Consider the following 26,941-nt stretch of genomic DNA (forward strand, 5'->3'; position numbering starts at 1 on the left):
ATGTTGCTTTCATTGCCTTTTTTCATGGGTGGTGACCATCTGACTGATCAATACTGACCGTTGGGCCTGGGCTCGTTGCCAGGCTGTATGGAATAATGTTCCTTGAAGGTCTCTGGTTTGTGAGGGCAAAGGCCCTTTTTTAGGTGTGAAATGTACTCAGGGACTCTGGGGGTTGTTCAGAGTTCTTTGGCTTGGGCCTTGCTTTCATGAAAATATTCAAATCTAGAAGTTTATCATTATGTTAAAATGAGATTATAAATGTAGGCAGAGACACACTGACTGGACTGAAAGAAATAACTGTTGTGCAGCTGTAAACTTGAGTCCCACATGGAAGATCACATAGCCTACGGGCTGTTTTTTTAAAAAATACTTTTTTTTAAGGTAGAAATTCTTGTTTTTTATTGAAGTATAGCTGATTTATAATTTTGTGTTAATTACTGCTGTACAGCAAACTGATTCAATTAAACATATATATATATACACACACACACACATATATATACACATTCTTACTCATATTCTTTTCCATTATGGTTTATTACAGGATATTGAATATAGTTCCCTGTGCTATACAGTAGGACCTTGTTGTTTATGCATTCTATATCTAATAGTTTGCATCTGCTAATTCCAAACTCCCAATCCATCCCTCCCCCACCCCCCTTCCCCTTGGCAACCACAAGTCTGTCCTCTATCTATATCTGTGAGTCTGTTTCTGTTTCATAGATAAGTTCATTGGTGTCATACTTTAGATTCCACCTATAAGCGATATCATATTAAAAAATAATTATCAATTGAATTATTATATCATAGGTCATGGATATCTGTAGTGTAACATCTAGAATAGAATTAAATCTATAGATTTCTGAGTGAAATACTACTGTTGTTGAAACCATAGTTGTTCTGACATTGCACAGTTTGTTCAGAATTCTAAAAATGTCTCTTGCTATAAATACTGATGTTTTACATCAGTGAAAAGTACTTCCCTTGTTATACCTGTTGTGCTCACAGAATTAAATCCCTGAAAGTTTTACATAATAAAAAGCCTTTAATTTTTAAGGTAGATATGATATCATTTTTCTAACCCTATTTTGGGATTTCCATCTTTGTTTGTTTATTTTTTGTTTGTTTGTTTTTCAATATACAAAAAGCTGCAAATAATGGAATTGGCTTTGAACCTTGATGGGCTCTGGCTGAATCAGTGTGGTCGGTTGTTTTGGACTGAGAACTTTTTTTCCTCTCTAGGGTGACCCTGGACAGCCTGGGAACCCTGGATACCCTGGACAACCTGGTCAAGATGGTAAGCCTGTGAGTACTGAAAGCTTAGTCATCTCCAGTACTGGGATTATAGGGTCAATGTAACATTGCACTGGGCGAAATTCAACAGGCAGGGAAGACTTTACTCAAGACTATTGTAATAGGGGAGAGAGGCTCAACTCCACACAGCTGAAACAGGGGGAGGGAGGGCTCCTGAGGGCTGGGTGAGCTGGGAGAAAAGTACTGGAGGACTTTGAGGGGAGATTGATCAATGGGATGAGCAAATGGAGTTATTCCTGAACATGACAAATGTCTTCCTCAAGGTTAGGCCATCTGTGTTTGCTACTTGGCACCTGTCCAAGTTAGGGTCATCTCCTCTGTTTCCTTAATGGGTGTTGTGGTGCTGTTTCCTTAATGGTTCCATTTCAACGGGATGGCTCTCAGGTCCTGGAGAAAGACCTGGGTTGTAAAACTGGCAAGAAGCTTTTTAAAAGATTTACATCTCAAAGGGGCAGATAAAGAATTTAAGATTGATTTTCAGTTTTCTAAAGTAAATGCTGTAGGAAAAGGGAGATCAGGGGTGTAGACTTGGGATGAAGGCCGCTAAAGTTTAGTCAAGCTGAGGGCCACGCTAAGACTAGCTTGGTCAATGGAAGTAGTGTTCTAGTCTCCTTTTAGGTATCTTCACAACTGCATACATCTTTGCTACATTAAAAAACTGCCCAGTGAGTTCTCAATATCAATGAATATACGGGCTCAGAAATCCTTTTATTTTTTTCCCTTTGTGTCTTAAAGTTTTCAAGTTAAAAATCTTTCCAAAGGTGATGTTATTTTCCTAAGAATATATGCACTGGAGTATACTTATAATCTGACTTAAACAAATATCCTCTAAGGTTCAAGAGAATTTTAGGGATATTTATGAATTAAGGAAACAAAGCAAAACCACTTTAAAGCAACGTAGGCAAATTTTTACAGGTAAGTCAGCTTGTTTATCACAGTAAATAAACATGAGGTAATAGCTTTTGAATGCTAAATAATTGTCGCCAAAAAAAGGTATCTCCTGGGAGACTTTATCACAACATGTTAACTCTTTCCATGAAGCACGGGAAGGTTTATATACTGTGTGTCAATAATTTTCAAGGCACGAAAGAACCACAGGCCTCATGTTAAACCACCAACACCCCAACCATCAGGATAGAAGGGAGCTTGTTCAGTCCCTGAGAGAGGTTTGCTGACAAATTTAATACAAAAAATACAGCCAACTTTCGAAGTGACAGTGTGTTGGCGCCTTTCACACCCGTGTTGCATGGGAAAGGGGTTAAATATACAGGTGAGCCTCTCTGAGAGAGATGTCAAAGAAAGGAGTCTGAAGAGGTGACAAAGTGGTGGCCAGCTTGGAGCTGAGGAGCTGCCAGGAGATGGGGATGGTGCTGTTGAGCCGACTCAGTGGGATTCACTCCAAGTGTGATGGATCCATGAGGGGGCCTGCAGAAAGGAAGTGACGTGGTCTGACTTACTATTTAGAAAGATAAATATGAATATTCTGTGGACAGCAGATTATATGTGTCAACTGAAAAAATGCACAACCTAAAAGTTGAGAATTGTGTTTTATTTGGCGGACTTTCTGAGGACTTCAAGCCTGGAAGGCAGCCTCTCAGAGAGCTCTAAGGGACTGCTCTGAAGAGGTGAGGGAGGGGACAGGATATATAGGGGTTTTTGCAACAAAGATCAGGGAGTCCAAACATCAAAAGATTACCGTTAATTAAAGAAAACCAGACATCTCAAGTTAAGGGATTTAGTGCTTTTCTATGTATGGGAAAATGCAAGAGTCTAGGCTCATTGAAATCATTCCTTTGATATGCCCCTCAGCTATCTGGGGTCAGTGTCCTGTGTTTTCCCACCCTGAGTCTCCTCAGGGTACATCATTGGGGGTGGCTGCAGTGGCTGAGGGCTTGATGGTGGGCATCCTGTTTCTATCCTGAGTTCCTTCAGGGATTACAGTCTGGGTGGTTGTAATATGACGGCTTGATGGCTGCAACATCCTTTGTTTACTGATAGGGCAGGTGGCATTTTTCATTCACATGGGGCAAGAGTGGGAGCAGGAGACCATGGAGGAGGTTATTTCAACATTCTGAGTGAGAAGTAAGGGTGGCCTGGATTAGGGCGATGTGCTGGAAGAGGGGAGAAGTGGTCAGAGTCTGGAGTATTTTTTAATGTGAAGCTGAGAAGAATCACTGTCAAGTTAGATGTGAGGCATGAGAGAAAGTGCCAAGGAAGCCTCAGAGGATCTTAGCTTGGGCAGCCGAGTGAATTGTGGTGCCATTTCCTGAGCTGGGCGACACTGGCAGAGATGTAAGTTTTTTTGGGAGACATCGAGAATGCATTTGTGGACCTGCTGAAGGTGTCTCCTAGGATATTAGAAACAGGAATCTTGAGTCAGGAATGTGTTGGAGAATGAAAACACACAGTTAGGACTCTGTAGCATGTGGATGTATGTAAGCCTGCCAGAGCCGATGAGATCATTCAGGGAGTAAGTACAGATAACAGGAGAAGAGAAGGGGGCAGGGATTTGAGCTTAGAGCTCTGTTACAGAGAAAAATAGGAGGAGGATCCAGCTGAGGAATTTGGGAAAGAATAGTCAGTGAAGTAGGAGGACCACAGGGAGGGTGTGGAATCCCAGAAGCCAAGTGCAGAATGCATTTGAAGAAGGGAGCCATTCATTGTGTCACTGCTGCCATGAGGTTGATAAAAATGAGCTCTGTGCCTAGACCATTGGATTTCCTTGATAGAGGTCATTAGGGACCTTGATAAATGGGGTTTCAGGGAAAAGCAGGATTAAACAATGGGTTCAAGAGAGACAGTGGGAGATAAAATGGTAACAGTGAACATAGATACTTCTGAGGGGTGTAACGGGGAACAGAGAACTGGAGCAGTAGCATGGGGAGAGTGTGGGATAAAGGGGTTTTTGAAACAATAGGAGATGTTAGAACATGTTTTTATGATGATGAAAATGAGGCAGAAGGGGAAAATTCGGTGATTTGGGAGATAAGGGATATTTACAGGAAGAAAATCCTTGGGTAGGTAAGAGGGCATTGGTTCCAGTCACAAGAGGAAAACTGTGGCCTGGATAAGAGTCTAAGCAGTTAAAGCTTCAAATGGGGGTTAGAGGGCCAAGCCAAAAAGTACAGAAATTGTTAGGTGCAAGGATAAGAAGTTTATCATCAGATTGATTCTATTTGAGTTGAATGAAATGAATAGATTCCAAACCTAGCATCTCCCCCTTTTGCCTTTATCCTCAACTCCCATTATGTGCCAACACTTGCCTTGTCGTTTCTCTTATAACCCATCCCTTTCTTGCGATAACTGCAGGTGTCATGTGACCTTGGTGAATTCCCTCACTGCAACCCCTTCATCCCGCTGAAGATACTGCCCGAGGGCCTGGGGGAGTTCTGCCCTGATCATACTGAGGGGGATGGGTTTTATGAAGATGAGCCCTCTGCCTGGAGACCCCTTCCATGGGACATGCTCTCTCTGTTGCTGGCAGCTGCAGTGCTGTCTCAACTCCAAAGCAGAGACACTTCACATTTCGACTTGTCACCTGCTGGCCTCTGGTGATGACATGGAGCTCCCCTGACAGCACTGCCAAATTATTTAGGCTTTTGTCTTTCTAGTGGTGCAAAGTCCTAGGCAATATTGAGAGGTGAGTGCCTTCCACAGGCTATCAGCTCTAGTTTGCCCTTTTTGCCACGAATGAAGTACTGGAAATTAGTTATAATTAGCTTGATACAATAATCATGGATATTATACTCTGTGACTCTCATTTAAGCTATAGTAGGCTCATTGTCTCATCTCATTCAGTACATGTATATTTGTGTTTTTGTGTGTGTGTATGTATAAATATAGCTCTGTAGTATCTGACATTAGATGTTAGATGCTATTAGGTAATATCTGATGTTAGAGAAAGAAGAAACCTATTGTAGTAGACAGAATAATGTCCACATCCTAACTCCAAGCCCTGTGAATATGTATGGTACCTTACATGGCAAAAGGTACTTTGAGATGAAGACATTTTCTTGGTTAATCTGAGTGGCCCAGTGTCATCACAAGGGTTCTTATAAGAGGGAGGCAGGAGTATCAGTCAGAGAAGGAGGTGTGGTGGGTGATGGAAGCAGAGATCAGAGGGAGGCAGTAGTATCAGTCAGAGAAGGAGATGTGGTGGGTGATGGAAGCAGAGATGAGAGGGAAGCAGCTGCGAGCCAAGGAATGCAGGCAGCTTCTAGAAGCTGGGAAAGGGAAGGGACATATTCTCCCCTGGAGCCTCTGGAAGGAATTCAACCTCCCAGTGACACCAAGAATTTAGCTCCCTAAGACCCATTATGAACTTCTGACCTCCGGAAACATAAGTATGTGCTGTGTTAAGCCACTCTGTTTGAGGTAATTTGTTACATCAGCAGTGGGCAACTGATACACGACCCCAATCCTGTTTACCTAAAGGGATGACTTTTTTCTTAAATATCTCCCCTTTCCCCTATCTTTTTCCCTCTGCAGGAGATAAGAGGTTAGGTGACCAGGCAGGAAGAGAAAGTGAGCCTGGGAGCCAGAACAGCTGAGGGTCATTAGTGTGTGTCCAGGGCCAGCGCAGCGGGAGTGGGGCAGTGTGGGTGGGGCCTCTGGCTGGTGATTGAAGCCATCTGGCCAAGGAAACTTGGATGGAACAATTCTAAGGGAATTCTGCTTTGTTTGGATTTGGCTCTGTGCAACCCCCCTCAATCAGTAATTTGAATCTTTTTCACATAACCAGGCCAAGTCAACTGAAGCTTTAAATAGGAAATTATTCCACTCTGGAGAAATACTAATTTTCATAAGGAAAATGCCTTCAACCAAAATTAAAGAACTATTTTCAAATCCTTCCACTGCTTTCTAATTTCTCTATCAGTTAAATAACTTCTCTCAGCACAGTGTCTGAGCATATTACTATTTTACTATTTTATCATTATCAAAAAAGAGGCAGAGGAAATATTTATATATCCTGTTAGGTACTTCAGAGTAGTACAGCTATTAAAGGCACTGCACTGCTATGACATTGATTTTTTTTTTTAAAGAAGGCCATTTATGGAAACATAATAGGACTATTTTATGATTTTGTAGAAGTTTGTATTTTTATGGTGCTCATTTCCATCTGTTTTCTGTCGTCATTAATTACTCTTCATGAAGGAAAGTACTTCCCTGAACCCAAAGCCCCAGCTAGTTGTTGGAGAGATCTGGGGCTGTTTTGCCCTCTTCTTTGCTTTTGAAAGTTGGTTTGCTTTTATGGGCCTCAGTTTTTTCATCTGGAAAATAAGAAGGTTCTCTCCAATGCTGATTTTCTAAGATTTCATTAAAGTCATATTTGTTAAGAGAGAAAGGTGGGCTAGACCAAGCTTCAGCATTTTGGAGATGATTTTCCTTATTGGCCTTAAGAACTGACTCAGGAAGACTGACCATGCTGAAGACTGAAGACTGACTCATGTCTACTTCCAATAGACAAGAGTGTACTGGTCAACACGTCAACCTCAGTGATGCAGTGCCCCTCTCCATCCCCACACCCATCAGCGTGCCCCTGGATGGTCCAGAGATGCCAGAAGGGGCCCGCTTTCTCTGTGGGATTAAACCTTGTAGAAGTGGTAGTCAGCACAGGTGGGGAATTTCAAAGTTACAGGGCCTTCTCAAACCACACATAGAGGGGTGGGGCAGGTACTCGAGATGAAGGTGTAAGGTAGGTGGGAGGAAGGAGGGGCCTCCTAGAGCCTTCAGGCCCTTGTGACCACTTGACTTTGGTTTCAATTGGAGTGAACTCAGGAGCCATGGGAGGGTCTTGAATAAAGCTGTGATGTGACATAACTTATTTGTAAAAGAAATGACTCTGACTTCTGAGTTGAAAATAGATGTTAGGGCGATGAGGGCAAAAACAGGGAGATGAGGACAGGAGGCTCTTGAAATAATCCAGGAATGAGATGAAGGTGACTGGCGTCAGGATGGTAGGAGCGAGGGGAAGGGAATTGCCTACACTCTGGGGATATTTTGAAGTTAGAGCCCCCAGGATTTACTGATGTATCAGATGTGAGTTTGCAAGAGAGCAGTCAAGGGTGACTCCAGTGAGATGTGGTAGAGAAAATCGGGGAAGGGGAGTCAGGAGTTTGCCTTTGGATAGATCAGAATTTTATGTTAGATGTTCAAGTAGAAATTGTAAGTGGGTGATTGAGGATAGAAGTCTGGCATTCAGAGGGAGTTCTCTTTGTGAACTGTCCTTTCTTGTATTTTGCATATCAATTAATGCACTTCTTATACATTAAGATAATGAATCTTTTGCTATAGATGTTGTCAATAGTTCTCTTTATTTGGTTTACAAATTTGGTTTTAATTTTTAGAAAAGTAAAATTTCCCCACAATTAAATATTTTCTCTTGCTGTTTCTTCCAGTGTTCTTTTTTTGAGCATTCGATACTCTATGTTCATTGATTTAATATGATTTTCAAGAATTTTTGATTCTTGATTTCATTTTGGGAATTTATTTTGGCATTTGGGATGACATGACGATCCAAAAAGCTCTGGTCAACTTGGAGAATGGCCATTCTAACAAACTGAAATTCAACCAGAATATTTGTCTGTGAGACAGTATTTAAATTTAACCTTGTTGAAAGAGGAATTAACATATGTAATGTGTGGCCTCAAAGGCTAATGCAATTTTTGGTCTTCTTAGTAATATGTGATGTATGTATTATGGAAGACTACAGTCCTGCTTTTGCAGTGTTGGATTTGGTTTGGGATACTACACTTTAGGAGTACGTAGGATCTGGAATTCATTCAGAAGAAGAGAGTAAACTCAGAAGACAGCCGGGTGGGGAGGGGGGGCACAGTTACTGAGCTTCAGGTGTTATCCCAGCAAAGATGCTCTTCTCAAATTCTAAAATCCTCCAGAATGGTGGTAGAGAGACGGAGGAAAGGGAGGAGAACTAGGCTTGCAGAGTAAGTTTGACGGGGGGTGGATAATTAGTAATAGAACAATAGGACCCAGCAGACAAGCTTCTTATGCTTTCCTCTTTTCAGACTTTGAATTGAATATGGTAGCAACTGTGGACTCAATCTTTCAAGAGCTGTGGGGGTTTGGGGGCCAAGTGCCATGAAGATGAAGGACCTGGAAAATGGGATACATTAGGATACAGGCCAAAGAAATGGCTATGATATAGCTTGGAATAAAGAATAACAGGAAGTGGCCTCATTATGAAGTATATGAAACATCCTTCTAGAGAGAACAGTTTCCACCTGAACTCACTTCCCTTCAGTCTTGGTTCCTTAGCAAAACTGCTTATGGTCTCCCTGTCTCCCGCTGCCATTAAACAACCCCCCCCCCCCCCCCCCGCCACACACACCTTCTGAACGTCTCACTGATAGATTAAAATGTGGACCATTTGCGTCAAATGAAGTATCCACTGCTTGGGCAGTTTATCTTCCTTTTTTCTAATAAAACGTTATTTAAAACTCATCTCTTCTATAAAGTTTTCCTAGACGAAGCTTAGTGGATTAGCTACTTCACTTTCCTTCAACACATCCCTTATGTAAATCTCATATATGGATCTTTCCATGTTTATGTCATGCGTCTCTTAAATAGATTACATTATATTTTATATAGGTAGTATATACAATAATAATAATATGTGCATAATCATTACATGTATATGAATGCTATCTGTATATTTAATTAAATTATTCAAGGAATTGTTTGGTGGCACATCTAGCACTTGTGATTTTAAAGGTCAATTCATGCCGACATTGTGTCTTCTTTTTTTTTTTTAAATTCTATTCTTGTCTGCTTACATTCTTTTTATTTATGTATGTATGTATGTATGTATGGCTTTGTTGGGTCTTCGTTTCTGTGTGAGGGCTTTCTCTAGTTGTGGCAAGCGGGGGCCACTCTTCATCGCGGTGCATGGGCCTCTCACTACCGTGGCCTCTCGTTGCCGAGCACAGGCTCCAGACGCGCAGGCTCAGTAATTGTGGCTCATGGGCCGAGTTGCTCCGCGGCATGTGGGATCTTCCCAGACCAGGGCTCGAACCCACGTCCCCTGCATTGGCAGGCAGATTCTCAACCACTGCGCCACCAGGGAAGCCCCATTGTGTCTTTTTTTGATTGTAATCTATATGAATGCAGGGCTGTTTCTACTATTATTTTTAGAGCCCTAGGTACTGGTGACTGGTTGGACTCAATATTTATATATTTGCTTATTTATCTATTATTTCATTCATCCACTCACATACTAGATATTTGTTGGGTGTTCTTCTAGGCTAAGGGAATATAGCAGTGAAGAAAACAGAAAAAATATCCTGCTGTTTTGAATATCACATTCCACTGGGGAGAGACAGGTAATAAATTCATAATTATAAAATAATAAATACGTAAATAATATCAGATGGTGGGAAATACTATGAAAAAGATAGGACAGCAAGAGAGGGAATGAGGTTTAGCTATTGGTCATCGTCCTTTGAACATAAATCATAACTATAGAGATTTAGGGTGGGAAATAAGAATTACTAAGAAGGTATCAGTTACCTTAAAAAGCTGTGCATTCTCCTTTTGAAATAAGCTTAGTATAACTTTAAGTGTAACCTCACTCAGGGAATGAGGCAGTTTAGCTAAGTTTAATTGCATCTGTGAATCTGAGAACAGAACCGTATCTGCAGAGATTATTTGTCAAAGGCAGGCAGTGTTTTCCTTTCATGTGCAAAGCTCAAGTCTGATTGTGTGACCCCCTGATTGAGTGGCTTGGATAGAGATCAAAGTCCTTCATCAGACCCACAATGCTGTGTGCATAGCCTCCATCCTCCCATTTTGGTCCTGTTTTGCAGGCTGCTTCCTCATGCTCTCTCTCTTCTTTCTTCTCCATGGATGTGTCTCATCCCGTCACACCGCAGGACACGTTGAAGGGCTCCCTCTGCTGCACTGTGCTTCCTTGACTGTTCCTTTGAGCCTGTGTCTTCTGGAAGCTTCCCCTGACTGCTACCCTTTGACCCTTATGGCATCACAGTTCTTCCTTAGATCTCAGCGCAGGTGATATTTTACAGATATTCATGTGATCTATTACTCAAGTAATTTGAGCAATTAGTTAAAGCCTATAAACTCCTTGACTCATAGTTGGGTTAGGTGACAAACAAACTAGTTTCTATAGTAGATATACCTGGAAAGACAGATTTATGAATATTCGTAGAATTTAGTTGTGTAGAGTTATAAACCCTGCCAATGCCTAGAGGAATCCACAGTGCACATTAAAAGCATACACTTAATTTTGGTTACCTAATTACCCTGGCTGGGTACATAAGAGCCTCTGTTGGAACTCTGGGAAACATTGAAGAAAATTATGTAATAGTATAAAATTTAAATCACCTTCTTATATTTTAAAAAGGAGAGTGACGTCCAAAGAGATTTCTCTAGATTTCATTCTCGTTTTTAAGTTTAGAATATTTAAAGGAAACCAACGACTCTATCCTCACTACTGAAACAAATCTGTACATTTAGATTGGCAGAATATCTTATGGTATGGTTAGAACTGGGCTCAGAAGAGATTGTGACCCTTGCACATTTGATGATTTTATTTTCTTAATTTCCTTTTCAAAGCTATACATCTTTCCTGGAGCATCGGAACTCTGAATCATGGAAGAAAGTAAATTGATTCTGTATTCTTCAACCCTACAATTTGGCAGCGAGAATATTTTTTTCCTAAAAATGACTCATTTACAAAGAGACTTTGTGTGAACATGGAAAAGACTTACATACTCTCAGAAATCTTGCAGTTGGGGGTAGGGTGTGTATTTGGGCCTGCTAATAATTGCAAAATGGCAAAATTAATGTTGAACAGTATTAGTTGGTCACTGATCATGTGAAAGCTACAGTTCTACAAGAAAAGACAGACACTTGTATATTCAGAAAAAGAAAAACTCAGTAAGCTATATAAAAAGCTTATCATTTTTCCTGTTTCAGGGCATTTTTCTTGTTTTAATGTACCCTGCTATGAGTCAACCAATGTTTTATTTTTTGCTCCTCTTGGAAAGTGTTCTGTGTTGTAATATTCCTCCCCATTTAACCTTTATTTTCCTGATTTTTAGTCCAAAATTTGTTGTTCTGAATTTCATCCAATTTCTTCTGGTGATTTGCCCTGGGATCTCCCAGCTTGAACGTGGTTTTGGTTTTTCTTTATTTTGCTGCTAATCACGCTTCCTCTAGCTTCTAAAATAATCATTGAATATCTTGATACAACTAAGTTTTCAAGAATGCATCTCATTGTACGTTAAGAAAACAACAACAAGCTGGTTCTTATAGTGTGGGAAGCATTGATTATTCCTGTATTGCAGTTCTTCTAAAGACAAAGTAAACAGGGCCATTAAAAAATACACAGAGGCCTTGTTCACACGTTCAGCATTAGATCTGTATGCATGCTGAAGAAAGGTTGTCATGATGTGATGCCCAGCCATGCCATTCTTCATGCTCTAACGGTGGCCATTAAGACTCCAAAATAACATTCTGCAGAAGTGTTCCCATGGCTTTGCACAATAGTCACTGAGTCTGAAGACAAGAAAGAAGCTCACCTTTACTGAGTTCCTTACGCCTGCCAGACTTTTTCACCTGTGAGTCCATTTGTTTCTTTTCAGAAGCAAAGTGGGTATTATTATCCTAGTTTATGGTGAGAAACTGAGGCTTAGCTAGGCAAAATGACTTAGCCCAAGTCCCACAGAAAGTCAAGAGAGGAGGAAAAATTCAGCCCCAGGTCTTTTCCAATTTCAAAATTCATTGCCTTTCCACTTCAGTGTGTTGCCTCTCAGGATTTGGGGATGTGATGAGTCTGCCTGAGGTCACATTATAAGTCAGAGGTGAGCTGGGAACATTGTTTGGGGCATCTCCACATTGCTTTAATCCATTAAAATATGATGTGTCCTCTCTAACAAATGCAACACGTTCACTTATTTCTTCTTCGAAGGGGAGAGATGGCATGGCAGCTTTTGATCCTCTACAAAAGATTAACTTTCTGAAAAAAAATTAATAAAGCAGATATGACGTTTGGCTTAACTTTTGAAAAAACTGTGAAAGCAAATAATTCATTAAATGTGAACTTTTCTGATGACCAACCATTTTGATACATAGTAACTTTCTTCTGAGTAATTTTATGAACATTCCTTTCCTCTGGGTCTTCAGAATTCTAACCAATTTAAAACTAGTCCGGCAAACGGACTCCCTTGAATCCAATGAATTGTTCTAGAATCCTAAGATTGGATGTGCCATGATGCATTTTCTGATAAGAGGGTATTTCCACCTGCTCTGTCAACTTACTTGTTATGCAACTTTTGGCAAGTTCTCAGTTTCCTCATCTGAAAATTGGGATAATGTAGAACCTACATTAAAGGGTGGCTATGAGGATTAAGTGAATTAACATATATGAAATATGTAGTCTGGAACATGATAAATACTATATAAATCATTGTTACTATTATTTATTCCAGTTACAATAGCATGTTGCAAGTCATGTCAGACTATCCAGAGAGTGCACATGGGTTTTGAAGGATCTAAAGAACATCCTAGGAGGTGGCATTTATAGGTAACCTGGTTCTGTGTAGGCATCTGCTAGCAGTGACAGCTGAAATACAGTTCTAGGCCCATCTGATTCCAGAGTGAAGGAGATTCAGTGATAACTAGACTGGCAGAGATACCAGGCTGAACAAACTGTGTAGCTTGATTTTCTTCTTTCTCCTCACTGATCCTGAGAACGTGAGCCACGCGGTATTACTAACAGTTTCAATTTGCAACCGGAAGCAGCTCAAGCAAACGTGGTTCCTTGGGGAGAGTTTTTTCACACTTGCGTGCAGCATGGATGACTTGGAAGTGAATTCTTCCAACGTTTGATTAACAAAATATGTAGCAGATGCTCTGTTCAATGCTCTCTATACCTCTATAGAGATATAGAAATAAATGATACCTGGTCCCTAATCTCAAGGGAACATAATCCAGTGACACAGAGACAGTGCCAGCCCAGAGAGCAGATGATGAGTTTGAAAATTGCAGGTTGTTTTGTATGGAGTATGAAGAGGTTGGTTATGAGACTCGTTCACAGTGAAGTAAAATGTTTAAGGATGGGACCAATGGACTCAAGAAATATTTGAGTTTGAGGAATATAGGAGAAAACATAATTCTGTGAACAACTGAATGGGGAAAGGCTGATGGTTGGTTATGGAAATTATATAGTCATCCTCATTCTGGGAGTAGCTGAGAGCATTTTACAAAATGAGAAATGCAAGTGCATATAAAAGGAGAAAAACAATAATCTAAGACTGATCTTTCTGGGACAACCATTAGTATTGCTATTATTGTTAGTACAGCTAGCAAAGAATAGTAAGAGGAATATTTGAAAATGGGACTGGAAAAGCAGGGCATTCTGATGTTTCTGATGTTTAGCTGAAATTACAGCTAAAAATGTACTGACAAGTGAGTGGGTGAATACAAAGATCCATGCAGACACCCATGAATAGCCACATGGAAACGAAGGTTTTAGATTCAAGAATGAAGATGTTATTGGAAACATTAATGAGATTTGTGTAAATAACTCTTGACAACAGAATACTGTACCCAAACAGTAAGATCCGAGGAAGATGGGATGTGAATAAGAGAGGTAAATGTTTGCTGGTGCCAAGTGGTCCAAGTCAACCCGACATTGACCCTGGTAAACCTAGATAAATGTTGAGGGACTGCAAGTTTGTTTTGGAGTTTAGTTGCCGTGTGCTGAGTGAAGATTGAATACTTTGCCTCTGTCTGAAAAAGTTGTGCTGTTTTACCAAAGCTCCAGATTCTGGAGGGATGTGTAGGAAGAAGTGGAGATGAAAGTGACCTCAGCAGATGGTTCAGCCTTGGAAGGTGTGGGGACATGTCACAGCCATGTTCGGGGGGTAAACTTTCTAAAATGGGCAAACCAAAGGCTGTTATAGACTTACCTTGAAGAATAATATTCATTCAGGTGTAGTTTATTCCAGAGGTTAACTCGGATGGCCATAAGGTAGTTTAAAAATGTATTACATTTGTTTAATCCTCCAATCCTAGATGTTTTTCTTTTGAATACATTGAATATGTTTCTAATGTGCAGAACATTTCTCCAGGAACTGTGAACATTGGCTCTCTATTTCCCTCCCAGAGCCTGCCTTTTAATCAAAGCATTTCTGGATAATTTTATTGAGCTAGAGATATTTCAGACCTTTTTTCCTAAAGACTGAAGGATGTGAATTCCTTATTAAGCATTTTGCCACTTTGTTATTTTGGTTTCTTAAACAGTCACGAAGTGAAGTCGTAAGGTGTGAGAAATGTGAGAAGGAATGAATTCTGAAATGGAGGGCTGCTCTGTGTAAATATGATGAAATATTAATTACTTCTTGTTTCCTCTTCTTCAGGGATATCAGGGAATAGCAGGATCACCAGGTGTTCCAGGATCCCCAGGAGTACAAGTATGTGATCTGTATATACATATTTTAGAAATACCATTTCTAGTGAACCAAAACACCTAACTAACAGAATTTTATTTTGTGGTTAATTTAGGGAGCACGAGGACTGCCAGGTTATAAAGGAGAATTGGGGAGAGATGGAGAAAAGGTAAATACATACAAGCAAAGGTGTGTTCAGTTGTTTTAGTCACTCAAAGACAAAGGATGCAATCTGTGATGACTCCCATTCAATAGTGTTCATCTTGGTGAATTCCAAGATGTCAGCTCAGAAATGTGTCAGTGGTCGTTGGCTGATCAAGCTCACAGGAGGCTTTTATCACTAGATCAAAGTGGTTATCACTAGATGACCACTGTCAGATGGTACAGGTATTGGCATTGTCCTGGTACCATGTTCCTTCTCTGTGATTAAGCTCTATAGGGAGCTACCTTCTTAGAGGGAAGAGCATTATGTGAATGGAGTGTGTTCCCGTGTTAGCCGCAGACAGCCATGTGTCCATCTCCACAGCAGAAATCTATCTTAGCCTTACCGGACTTCTTTCTCTTGTAGGGATTCAGTGGGTACAGACAACATTTGTCTGATTTCCTTTTTTACAGCTCTGAGATTTGCCATGTTCTTGAAATATGTTCAATATTTTAGTACCTCCCCAGGGATCTAGTCCTGCATCCAGGGAGCTGGTCCACGTCCAAGATGCCCATTGGAATTTGCTCGAATCCCCATGATGATTTGTTAGCTTAATTCCTAAAGCACAGTCTTATTTCTACGTTCTTTGAAGACCTTCTGTTTGCTCTTGATAAAAACCTGTACTAATTTTCTAGCTCCAATCCTTGCAAAATGATTGCCTTTTAAAAATAGTGTGCACAGCATTCACACCTGAGAAACACTGATCTTGACTCCATCTATTTTATGTTTTTATGGTTGCTTATGCTGGTTATAGAAAATTGTAGCTGCTCAAGTACCATCTCTGGATGGACCCCTGGCAGATCTCATGATGGGTCTGCTGCTTTCAAACTGTTTGATCTTGGCACATGACTTGATGTCTTTGAATCTTATTTTCTACATTGACTCTGGGGATTTCTTTATAGCTTTGTTGTAAGGATTAAATGCGATAATATATGAAAAATACTTAGTGTGGTGCCTGGCACAGGGTTTTCCTTAAATAAATGCCTGTTGTTTTGTTCTGTTTTACTTATCAAGGAGCGAGGTTGTGGTTGGTATGTCACATGGGGTGGGCTGGCATGTGTCATGGGCAAGAAATGTTAGAGCAAACAGAAGGGTTAGTGTCTGGAAAAGAAACAGAGAAGATGGAATAGGTCAGGGCAGCTCTGTAATGTGGGGAGAGCCAGGGAAGGCAGAACAACAGCAATAATTGATAGAACTCTGGAAGAAGTGGTACAAAATCCTCTTGTCTCCTCAGTGGCCCTGGGCCTCTATGAATCTTTTTAGCCACTGGCAATCTCTGCCTATTTAAAATGATGGAGGTGCATCTTAAGAGGTGCTGGAGAGCAGGCCAGGCCCACAGGAACGGAGAAGTCTTATATTTTTATGCTCTGGGGGTATCATGAGAGACCTCCAACCTTCTCTAGGAGAATGGGGGATTCCACTGGGAAGGTGTGGATACCTGTTCCTAGGAGACCACATGTCAGGCACCTCACCCACATTCTAGTCTACAAGATTGTTGCTGTTGCTTTAACATTCTCACAAGTAGCCTGATTTGGGGATGTGGGGAATATATAAAAGTATGCTTGTATGAATAAGTGTATTTAGGAATGGATGGATGAATACATTTATTTGTTTTTGTGTTGACTTGGGTTTTAGAGACCCAAAATAAAAAGGAGGCTTTTTATTCGTTTATCTTAAAAGAATTGGAGTAAAATACTTTATTTAAAAGTAAAGAACAATAATCTATGAAATAGAAGCAGACTCATAGACATAGAGAACAGACTTGTGGTTGCCAAGGGAGAGAGGGATGGATTGGGAGTTTGGGATTAGCAGATGCAAAGTATTACATATAGGATGGATAAACAACAAGGTCCTACTGAATAGCACAGGGAACTATATTCAATATCCTGTGATAAACCAAACTGAAAAGAATATGAAAAAGAATTATGTATATATATATATAAAATCACTTTGACATACACCAGAAACTAACACAACATTGTAAATCAACTATACTTCAATAAAACAAAAAATTTTTTAAAAAGAACAATACTTCTATTAGTCACATCTTAAGGTAACTGCTCTATCGTTTTGGGTCATTGCACTGTGTTTAAAATAGAAGTGGGTGACTTTTACAAAGCCACACATTCTATTAAAGAAGATAAGATGAATAAGATGTATGTTTATGTAAAGTTCTTTGTTTTCAGTCCAGTAGTGATTTCATTCAGTGTTGTTCTCTGAAGTTCATTGTTTGGGTGTCAGCTCTGATTGACATGGTCATTGTGGGCCTAAAATCACCACGTGCTGCCTCTAAATTCCCTCCCTATATTCCTTCTGGATGCAGGGATTTCTTTATTTAGAGCTACAATAATTTAGTGAGTTAGTTAAAGGCGTTTCCTTGGGTGTTCCTCTAGAATACAATTTGTTAACTTTCAGAAATGGGAAGGTTGAAAACATACCCTGGAGATGGCCTTGACTTGTGATCGCTCAGGGCATTTTTTCCAGGCATCACCCATGGCCTTTAGGGGATTGTTCCACACGGTAATGTTCTCTGTTAAGATATTTTCCCAGAATAATTTCCATTTTGCGGATTTCCACTGAAACTCCCATAGGAGTTTCCACTTAAGATAATTAAAATTATATGCACTTTCTTGCTGACTGTAACATTTGTTCCTCACATATCAGGAAATAGAATGTGTATAGATTTTGCATGGGGTTTTTTCCCCTGAATTTACAAAATTGAAAGGACCCTTTATCCACCAAATTGTCTTCAACTGGTAACTCATTTTATAACATGCTTTAAAGATATTCCTTGCACTCTAAGAAATACTTTAAGTACTTCAAAGAACTTCCTCAGCTTTAAGGAAACCTAATATATTTAAATCGTGTGGAGAAATATGTTTTGTTAAAACTTACATTAAGGTGGGTTGGTTGGGTTTTATGGGTTTTCTAATTGAGTATTTCTAATTGGTTATATAGGTTTTGTAACTGAGTATGAAACGTTCTATGGCAATGCAATTCTGGAGACACAGGAAGTATTAATAATTTTTTTAATCTAGCCAGATTTGTACCAACTCATCACTTGGTTTCTCTGGGTTTAAGAAATAAAATATATTAATTCTATCTAAGATACATTTTGTTTAGTTTCTTCATTACAGTGTTAAACATTTGAATTGTCCTTTCAAGATCTCACTGTCCCGTTGCTCTCAGCATCCAGAACAGAGTATCATGTAATGAGCGAGCCTTTCTTACATGAATAAACCCCATTATCTGCACTTTGAAAGGCAAAAGCTGAAGTGATGTTATAGTGATATCTATTACATAGTTGGTCATAATCAAGGAACTCCAATATATATGTTGAGAGAACAGTAATAAAGGACCAAGCTGAAAAGAGTTATTAGAGAATAATATGTAAAAAATTTAACATGCTAGTGCCTTTATTTCTTGCAGAGTTCCTGAAGACAAAAAAAAAGTTTAAAAAATTAAAACAAAGCCAGTAATGACATAAGAGGGAGAGACAGAACTAACTTAGGGAAGTGGCCATCTTTCTCTTATTTCTCGAATAGGGAGAGTAATCTACCCGTGTAGCTTTCTGATAGCACCATGACCCAAACACGGGGTTATGTGTGTGTGTTTTGCAGGATGGAGAGGCTTAATGCAGTGACAGGTTCCAGGCTGTGCCCTGATTTCAGACTGCTTCACCTTCCTAGTCATACTTCTTAATCTCTTTAAACCTGGTTTCCCAAATCTAGAAAGTGGGACTATAAGTATTTCTTCATAGCCTTGCTGTAAAGACTAAATAAAATCATGCATGTACCTAGCCAAAATTAAACACTGTTAGTGATGATGACGATGATGATGATGGCGATTTGTAAATGTTTCCGAAAATATCTTTAGTTTATCCCTTATTGTTTCTCGCAGTGTTGAAGTGCCCCTTATGAAGCAATCAGACAGGAATTCCCTAAACCTCTTCCCACCCCACTTACCCTCTTTGCTGTGTGTGTACCTATATTCCACCCTCTCTTCTGTTAATATGGATGAACTGTCCATGTATAATGTCCAGCCCTCCTCTGTGCTCTGGGTCTCATCCTTCTCCATTACTTTGTGTTATTCATTAGCCCCTCTCTTCTGTGTCACTAGTTTTTTCTTTCCATTTTAAAAAATTTATTTTATTCCTGTCCTAAAGACGCAGATGTAGAGAATGGACTTGAGGACACAGGGAGGGGGAAGGGTAAGCTGGGATGAAGTGAGAGAGTGGCATGGACATATATACACTACCAATGTAAAATAGATAGCTAGTGGGAAGCAGCCGCATAGCACAGGGAGATCAACTCGGTGCTTTGTGACCACCTAGAGGGGTGGGATAGGGAGAATGGGAGGGAGACACAAGAGGGAGGAGATACGGGGATATATATATACATATAGCTGATTCACTTTGTTATACAGCAGAAACTAACACACCATGGTAAAGCAATTATACTCTAATAAAGATGTTAAAATTTTTATTTTATTGAAATATAGTTGATTTACAATGTGTTAATTTTTGCTGTACAGCAAAGTGACTCAGTTATACACACACACACACACACACACACACACACACACACATATATATATACACACATAGTCTTTCTCATATTCTTTTCCATTATGATTTATCACAAGATATTCAATATAGTTCCCTATGCTCTACAGTAGGACCTTGTTGTTTATCCATTCTCTGCTTAGTAGTTTGCATCTGCTAATCCCAAACTCCCAACCCCTTCCTGCCCCACCGCCCTCGGCAACCACAAGTCTGTGCTCTATGTCTGTGAGTCTGTTTCTGTTTCATAGATAAGTTCATTTGTGTCATATTTTAGATTCCACATGTAAGTGATATCATATGATATCTGTCTTTCTCTTTCTTACTTCACTTAGTATGATCATCTCTAGTGTTGCTGCAAATGGCATTATTTCATTCTTTTTTATGGCTAAGTAGTATTCCATTGTATATGTACCACATCTTCCTCTCCTCCCTTAATAGAGTTTTTATTGTAATATTATTAAATATAAATGTATATGAGTTTAAATGTATGTGTCAAATATATATACATATTTGTGATAAGCATAGCAATAATTGATATATTGGTATAATTAATGGTATAATTCACATAATAAATAATAAAATATTATTAAATACGTATCTATACACTCTTTTTTTCTAATAAAATATTTTGTTTCATCAGAATCTGGAGAAATTGTGAAATTGTTACAAGCAGGGATTTTTCAGAAAACTTTCCCTCCTTCTTATGGAAGGAGTGGTACCACATTTTCCTTCTTTCCTACCTCCTTTCCTCAGAGGCTTTTCTTCCAAAGCAGCAGGGCCTCCCAAAATGTTCTCTAAAGTCAGGCTTGGTTGAGCATCCCTCCGTCTGTCCATGTGGTGCTGACCTGTGTGTGCTCAGGTTTTCACTACTTCTGTGGACGTTTTTGCAAAGTTTTGATTGTTTCCTGATCTTTCAGCCTCTTCTTTTAGGGCCCTATAATGGATTCAGCATCTCAGTTTATGGTGATGAACCATTCATTCTATGTCCTGCTTCATTTCTTGGCTGCTCTGCTGCTTTCTGTCCTGTTTCCTTTTTCTCCACTGGCATCATTGGGAAACTTACAACTTTTATTGAATTTTTACAGGATGCTTCATCTTGGTTCTAAACTCTTATTTCTCATCTTCATTTTGGGTGTGCTCTGTTTTATGGTCATTGATAAACTGTGGCAGGGATCGTACATTAGGAGCTTAGGAATCTACTTTTTTCCTAGACCTGAGTAGTCCAATGGTGATGCCCAAACCCAAGGGGAAGGCCCATACGCACGTTAGAGAGGGAACGTTTTAGTAGATTTAAACACTTCTCAGGAAATCATTATTTGTCCTGGTCCTGTGTGACACTTAGTGGTTTTTAACTGAGAAGAGAAGGAACAGGAAGATGTGTAAGGCTTTTGACATGTTGGGTGCTGAAGGTGTTTCCTGTTGTGTGTACATTTTTCTGTTTTATTTTTAGACATGTCTTGTGTGGATATTATCCACATGCATTGCCTATCACATGCTGTCCTTGCAAAAAGTCCCATGAGGTTAGTAGAGTAAATCATGCTCTGCCTGTTTTACATTAATTGTAAAGTAAATGAACCCTATTGTACAGTTTTGAAACTGAGAAATGAGGAACTTCAATCGTCTGCCTGAAGTTACTCAAGGATCAGGGGTTGAAATAAAATGTCTGGATCTCAGTCTGGCTTACTTTTCTTTTCTTTTCACCATATTTTTCTGCTTTGGCCAGAATTATTTTTAACAATGTGATTTCTTCCTCTTTTGCTCTATGCCTGCACCATGAGAAGGCCCAATGCCTGTGAGCAGCTGAGGACGGGGAGGAGAGGGGGGAAGAAGGCGGGAGAGGAGGGGAGGGAGGAGGAGGTTGGCTAGATGAGTGATAGTTTGCACTGATTGTGCCATGACAGTGGATTCATGGTCTTACTTTTGCATGTGTACCTGTGAGATGTTTCCTCCATGTCTCAAAAATAAAGGCTTTAAGAAAGAAAAAAAAACTCTCTCAAGGGAGGAGGGATAGTTCCCTGTATATTGTAGATCATCAAACTTTTAAACTGCAAAATCTTTGCAGTGAAAGCCTTTGGGGCATGTAGTCCCATATATATGTATGAATTATATGCTATGCTACTGAATAAAGGATTATGTGCATTGAAAACACAGACACACTGAGAAATTTTGAAAGAATAAGATTTTTAAAATATTAGTTTTCATATTCTCTTGCTACTCAAATAAATAATCTTGACATAACTTTGGAGACTGAGACTCTAGATCAACCTGTGAGATTGGCAGGCTTATCAAAGGCTTGTTATCAGTCAGGAAGCTTCGAGGCAACCTGGGGAAAATGGAACCAACTTACTGCAAATCTTGGATTCTCTTTGATTCTAATCTCTTGTAAACTCAGTGGGAATCAAGAGTGTGACTCCTCAAAATAATTTTTTTATTGGAATTTTCTTGGAGGACTCAAGAGTGTTTACTATATTTTAGAAAATGAAAGTATTTGCATATTCAGTAAATTATCATTAATCACAAGCAAGACATCAGCTAGGATAGAGTAAGTTATGTTACAATAACACACAAATGCCAAATGCCAAAGCCTTAAAACAAAAAAGGTTTATTGCTCATCAAATTGCACAATTATTAGCAGACTCAGGCTAACAAAAGTTTCACCCTCTAGATTATAACTAATTACAGTAGCAGGTCCCTAGAGAATCAAAGAGTGGCTCATAAACCACTTCCATTCATCTTTAATTAGCTAGAGCAAATTTTGTAAACCACACCAACTTCAAGAGTCAGGAAAGTGTGATTTCCCCCCCCCACCATATGCTTAGAAGTAGAGAGAATCTGAATATTGATAAATAATAATCATGTCTACTAAGACGAAATAAGAATGCATCAAGAATGGATTATTTTCAAAGAGATCGGTGTCTAATAAAGCACACAACACATACAAAGTAACTATTTTAAGAGAGTAAATGTTAAGTGCCAAAGATGAGAGTTGAATAAAACTCTAGGAGTTGAGAGGAAAGTTGAAAATTCAAAAAGGCTTCGTGAAAGAAACTGTAAACCGAAGGTTAATCATAGATACAGACTTATAGGGGCTGTTCTTACCTAATTTAAGAAACCTCTAACTTAGGGAGACTGTGGTTCCTTACTGTACTTTGTGTGTGCGTGTGTGTGTGCGCACACGCACGCGTGTGTGTGTGTGTATTATCAACAAGACTGTATGAACATCTTTGTATATATTTCTCAGTAACGTTTTCTGAGTGTATCCATAGGAAAATTTCCCGGAAGTGGAACTGATTAGAGAATCAAAGGGTTAAGTTCATAATTAAATTTTGAGACAAATTGCCTATTTACCTTCCAGAAAATGTGTACTCCCCCAACAAGTGTTTGAAATATCTTTCTTCACACCCTTATCAGCACTGAATTTCATTAAATTTCTGATTTTCATCAATATATGTTAAAAATGGTATTGGTTTGATTTGCAATCCTTTATTAGTGAATAAGGTAAAGTACCTGTCATATGATTTTTGGACATATTGTTACTTCTCTGTAATTTGCTTTGTATTTATATCCTTTATTTTTTCCTACTGGGCTGTTCATCTTTTTAAAAATTGATTTTTATATGCATGTCATAAATTGTGTGAAAATATTTTTTCTGGCTTATGTGTTTTGATTTGGGTTTTGGAATTTTAGACATACAGAAATTTTAACTATTTATATATATAAAGTTTTACTTCTTTTCTCCTATGTTTGTATCTGTATAGAAAGATTCAGCATTCTAACGTTTTGAATATAATTACTCCTGCTTTGATTTTTGGAATTTTTATTATTTTATATTTTAATCTTAAAATTTTCGATATTTGGAGTAAAGTTAGATGAGTATTCATATTTTCCCCTTTCTTTTCCTAAAAGGATAGCCAGTTGCTAAACAGTATTTTTGAAATTTCACTTTTTTTCTCATTTATTTGTAAAACCATCATTATCACTGAATTTCCTTTCTCATTTGGGTCTGCTGTTTTTGGCTTTCCGTTCTGTTCCATTTACCTGTCTACACCTTCTCCACTGCCAAACAGTTTTAATTATTGTCTCTTCATAATATGATTTAATACTGGCAGGCCTAGTCCTTCCTCATTATTCTTTATGATCAAAATTTTCCTGGCTATTCTTACATGTTTATTTTTGCAGATAAAGCTCAGTATCTTTTCTTACCACTTATTGCTACCCATTACTTTTAAACCTTGGACACAACTTGACTGAGTATATTGTGTTTGGGTCACATTTTCTCATGTTTTGTATTTTGTAGGTATTGTCTTAGTATTCCCCAAGCATTTTGCTAAATTTCTCTGCCCTTCCCCCATTTCATTGCTGTATGTTAACATGGATGCTCTGCCTTTTATTTTACTTAAAAGTCTTGCTTATGCCCATGTGGGTAGCTTTGTCCAGATTATATATTTTTTTGGTTCCAATGTGGGTTAATGCTCCTGGTCTTTTCAGTTCATCTGAGATGAGTTTGTCTTATCTCCAGGAAAATAAAGTTTGAAGATGGTGTCTTCTATAAACTGTAGCCAGAGAAGGGAAGTCTTAGCTGGGACTTGGTTCATCCTTAAAGGGAATCCTGCTTTGCCCCTTTCTTCTGTACTTTTATTAAGTACTCATTGCCCAGCTAAGTTCCATCTTATCAAGAGTGTATCTTAGTCTACCTGGCCTTCAACTGCTCATCTCATTTCAGCCTGAGTTAGCGCAGGTGGTTCTCTCACCATTAATTTATTAGATAGTGCTGGAAACTGAAAATGGAGTAGTAATATTGCCTTTGAAGGGTCCTATGCCTTGAATAACTGTGTCACTCTTTAAAACATGGGGATAAATAACCTTCATTAAATTAAGATTTCTAAGAATTACATCCATCATAGATAACTGGTCACATCCTCTTCTCTCCCTACCAGACAAGCTAAGAAGATCATGAATTGTTTGTAGGCAATGATCTTAATTTGCCTAAATAAAAGTGAATTGAGGGGCTTCCCTGGTGGCGCAGTGGTTGAGAATCTGCCTGCCAATGCAGGGGACACAGGTTTGAGCCCTGGTCTGGGAAGATCCCACATGTCGCGGAGCAACTGGGCCCGTGAGCCACAATTACTCAGCCTGCGCGTCTGGAGCCTGTGCTCTGCAACGAGAGAGGCTGTGATAGTGAGAGGCCCATGCACCGCGATGAAGAGTGGCCCCCGCTCGCCGCAACTAGAGAAAGCCCTTGCATAGAAACAAAGACTCAACACAGCCATAAATAAATAAATAAATAAATAAATTTTTTTAAAAAAGTGAATTGACCCAAATCTTGCTGTGCCAGCCATTGGGCTTCTCTTAACTGTGTCTTGACAATTAAGATTTTTGAAGCTAGGGCAATAGCACCCAGTATGTCCCACAGAAATAAGTCTTAAAACGATGTCCACTAAATATCAAGCTGTTGTGATTTTCTCCATCTCTCTTCCTTTGGAGAGATGGCCTTTCCTCTTCATAAACTCATCTGGATAGATACCTACTATGAACAATTTCCTAAGATCAGCAATTGGAAAAAAATTCCACAGAATCCTAGAGTGTTTTGAGACCTTTGGCTCAGGGTTTGTCCTCACTGAGCTGGGACCTCAGAGCCTGGCTCTCTTCACAGAGTCTTGGCACTTGATCATTTCTATTAACTCCTAGGCCTTGCCACTGTAAGAGCCTAAATATTTTTAGAATAGGTGGCTACTCTCTAAGGGTGGAGTCAGCATTGCTGATGAGATTCCCCTGGCCCCAAATACTTTCCTTCTCTGATTATAAATGAAACCCTGATAAATGAGGATTGGTCTTTCATAGAGATAGGGTTTTAACGTAGATGTGCACTGAACAGTTTGCAGATTTATTTCCAGTGAATTTTGACAAGAATGAGGTGGAAGAATATATGTTGATTTTTTTTTGGCTGAAATGTGTTTTCTTTAATTAATTTGTTTTATTTTCAGGGTGACCGTGGACTTCCTGGTTTTCCTGGGCTTCATGGAATGCCAGGATCAAAGGTTGAAGAAATCTGTTCTTCTTAAAATTAAGCAATGCCATATTTTATTTCAAATTGAAAGTACTTTATGTTATAAATGGGTTATAAATAAATGTTGATATATAAATTAAAATATATTAAAGTAAATGACTGGGTTAAGATTAATAATCATAGTTTACATAAAGCTTTTACAAATTTCCTTTAAAATTTTCAGCCATAAATCTTATAGTATTTAAAAATTGGTGAGTAGTTTTCATTATATAGAAATTCTCTTAACTATAAACCTTTTACTATAAGGCCCTGTTATAGTAACAAATGCCCTGATTTTTCCTTGCTTTTGGTTATAAAGCCTGGGAAATAGGACTTTTGTAAACAAACTTTAAATAATTTATTTCTATTTTATTTTGATGTGGACATATTAAACTCTGTTGTTTATAATTGGAATTGTTTTTTCTTTAATATATAAGCGAAATATTAATATTTCTCTAAAATTCAGGATTTATATTTTTATCTTTTAGGGTGAAATGGGTCCCAAAGGAGATAAAGGATCACCTGGATTTTATGGCAAAAAGGGAAGTATAGATCCCAAAACAAAGTATCCATATTGAACTTTCAATACAATGGAAATAGAAAATTTGAATTTCAGTCCCAGCCCACAGTTGTAGCAATTAGCTTTGTTCACCTTTCTCAGGGGATTTATTCAGAACAATGGAAAAATAACTGTTGACTGTTATGCATGGTATTCTATGAGAATACTTTGTGTTATTGAGCCTTCTGAACTTTAAAAATATTTACAGAGAGATTCCTTGGAAGTGATAGCTGTTTAACAGTGTCCATTGAGAATCCTATTTTTTCACACTGAAGGAAATGTTTAGTCTCTTTATATTTAAGATGCTCATTGCTTTTTACTTTTGCCAAGTAGTGGTTTCTGTGTTTAGATGCTTGTAATTTTGCATCCATCTTATCCTCAATGTCATGTTGTGTCCTGGTAAAATAATGCTTTGCTGAAAGCTGCAGGGCCAACACAAGCTCTGGTTCCATGAATTCTGTCACTCCATAAGGAAGTTAGCTTACTTTCCTATTTAAGTTCAAGTTGGAATTTTAAAGCCTTATTGTAAGGATTGTTTTTAGGTGTTTATTTTTAATACAGGGTGCAAAAGGTGAAAAGGGGAATGCTGGTTTTCCTGGCCTTCCTGGACGTGCTGTGAGTTTGACAGAAAAAGTTCTTAAGTATTTTACTTTAAATAAAATGTAACCTCTACTATCTTCTTTTAAAAAGAAAAATTAGTGCAAAAAACATATTAAAATACTTGCATTTATTTTTTCAGGGAGAACCAGGAAGACATGGAAAGGATGGATTAATGGGTAGCCCTGGTTACAAGGTATTTACAAAAAAAAAAAAGATTTCTGTAACTTGT

The 26,941-nt window shown here is 38.8% G+C and overlaps 1 protein-coding gene across 3 annotated transcripts in view; it reads left to right on the plus strand.

Annotated features, from left to right (window-relative positions):
• The window catches only part of COL21A1 (collagen type XXI alpha 1 chain), a 176,049-nt gene that overhangs the window by 82,958 nt on the left and 66,150 nt on the right, over positions 1-26,941 (plus strand). For 2 of the 3 annotated variants that reach the window (XM_068558593.1, XM_068558594.1), the window contains exons 2-8: positions 1,243-1,297; positions 14,712-14,765; positions 14,857-14,910; positions 25,492-25,545; positions 26,042-26,093; positions 26,672-26,727; positions 26,852-26,905. In XM_068558593.1, coding sequence (XP_068414694.1) covers positions 1,295-1,297; positions 14,712-14,765; positions 14,857-14,910; positions 25,492-25,545; positions 26,042-26,093; positions 26,672-26,727; positions 26,852-26,905 — 327 coding nt within the window. In that variant the 5' untranslated portion in view covers positions 1,243-1,294. Of the gene's footprint in view, positions 1-1,242; positions 1,306-14,711; positions 14,766-14,856; positions 14,911-25,491; positions 25,546-26,041; positions 26,094-26,671; positions 26,728-26,851; positions 26,906-26,941 lie in introns of all 3 variants that reach the window. The other variant, XM_068558595.1, reaches the window with a different exon arrangement.

This window comes from Eschrichtius robustus, chromosome 12 (genome assembly GCF_028021215.1).
Source record: "Eschrichtius robustus isolate mEscRob2 chromosome 12, mEscRob2.pri, whole genome shotgun sequence".
Classification (NCBI taxonomy): domain Eukaryota; kingdom Metazoa; phylum Chordata; class Mammalia; order Artiodactyla; family Eschrichtiidae; genus Eschrichtius; species Eschrichtius robustus.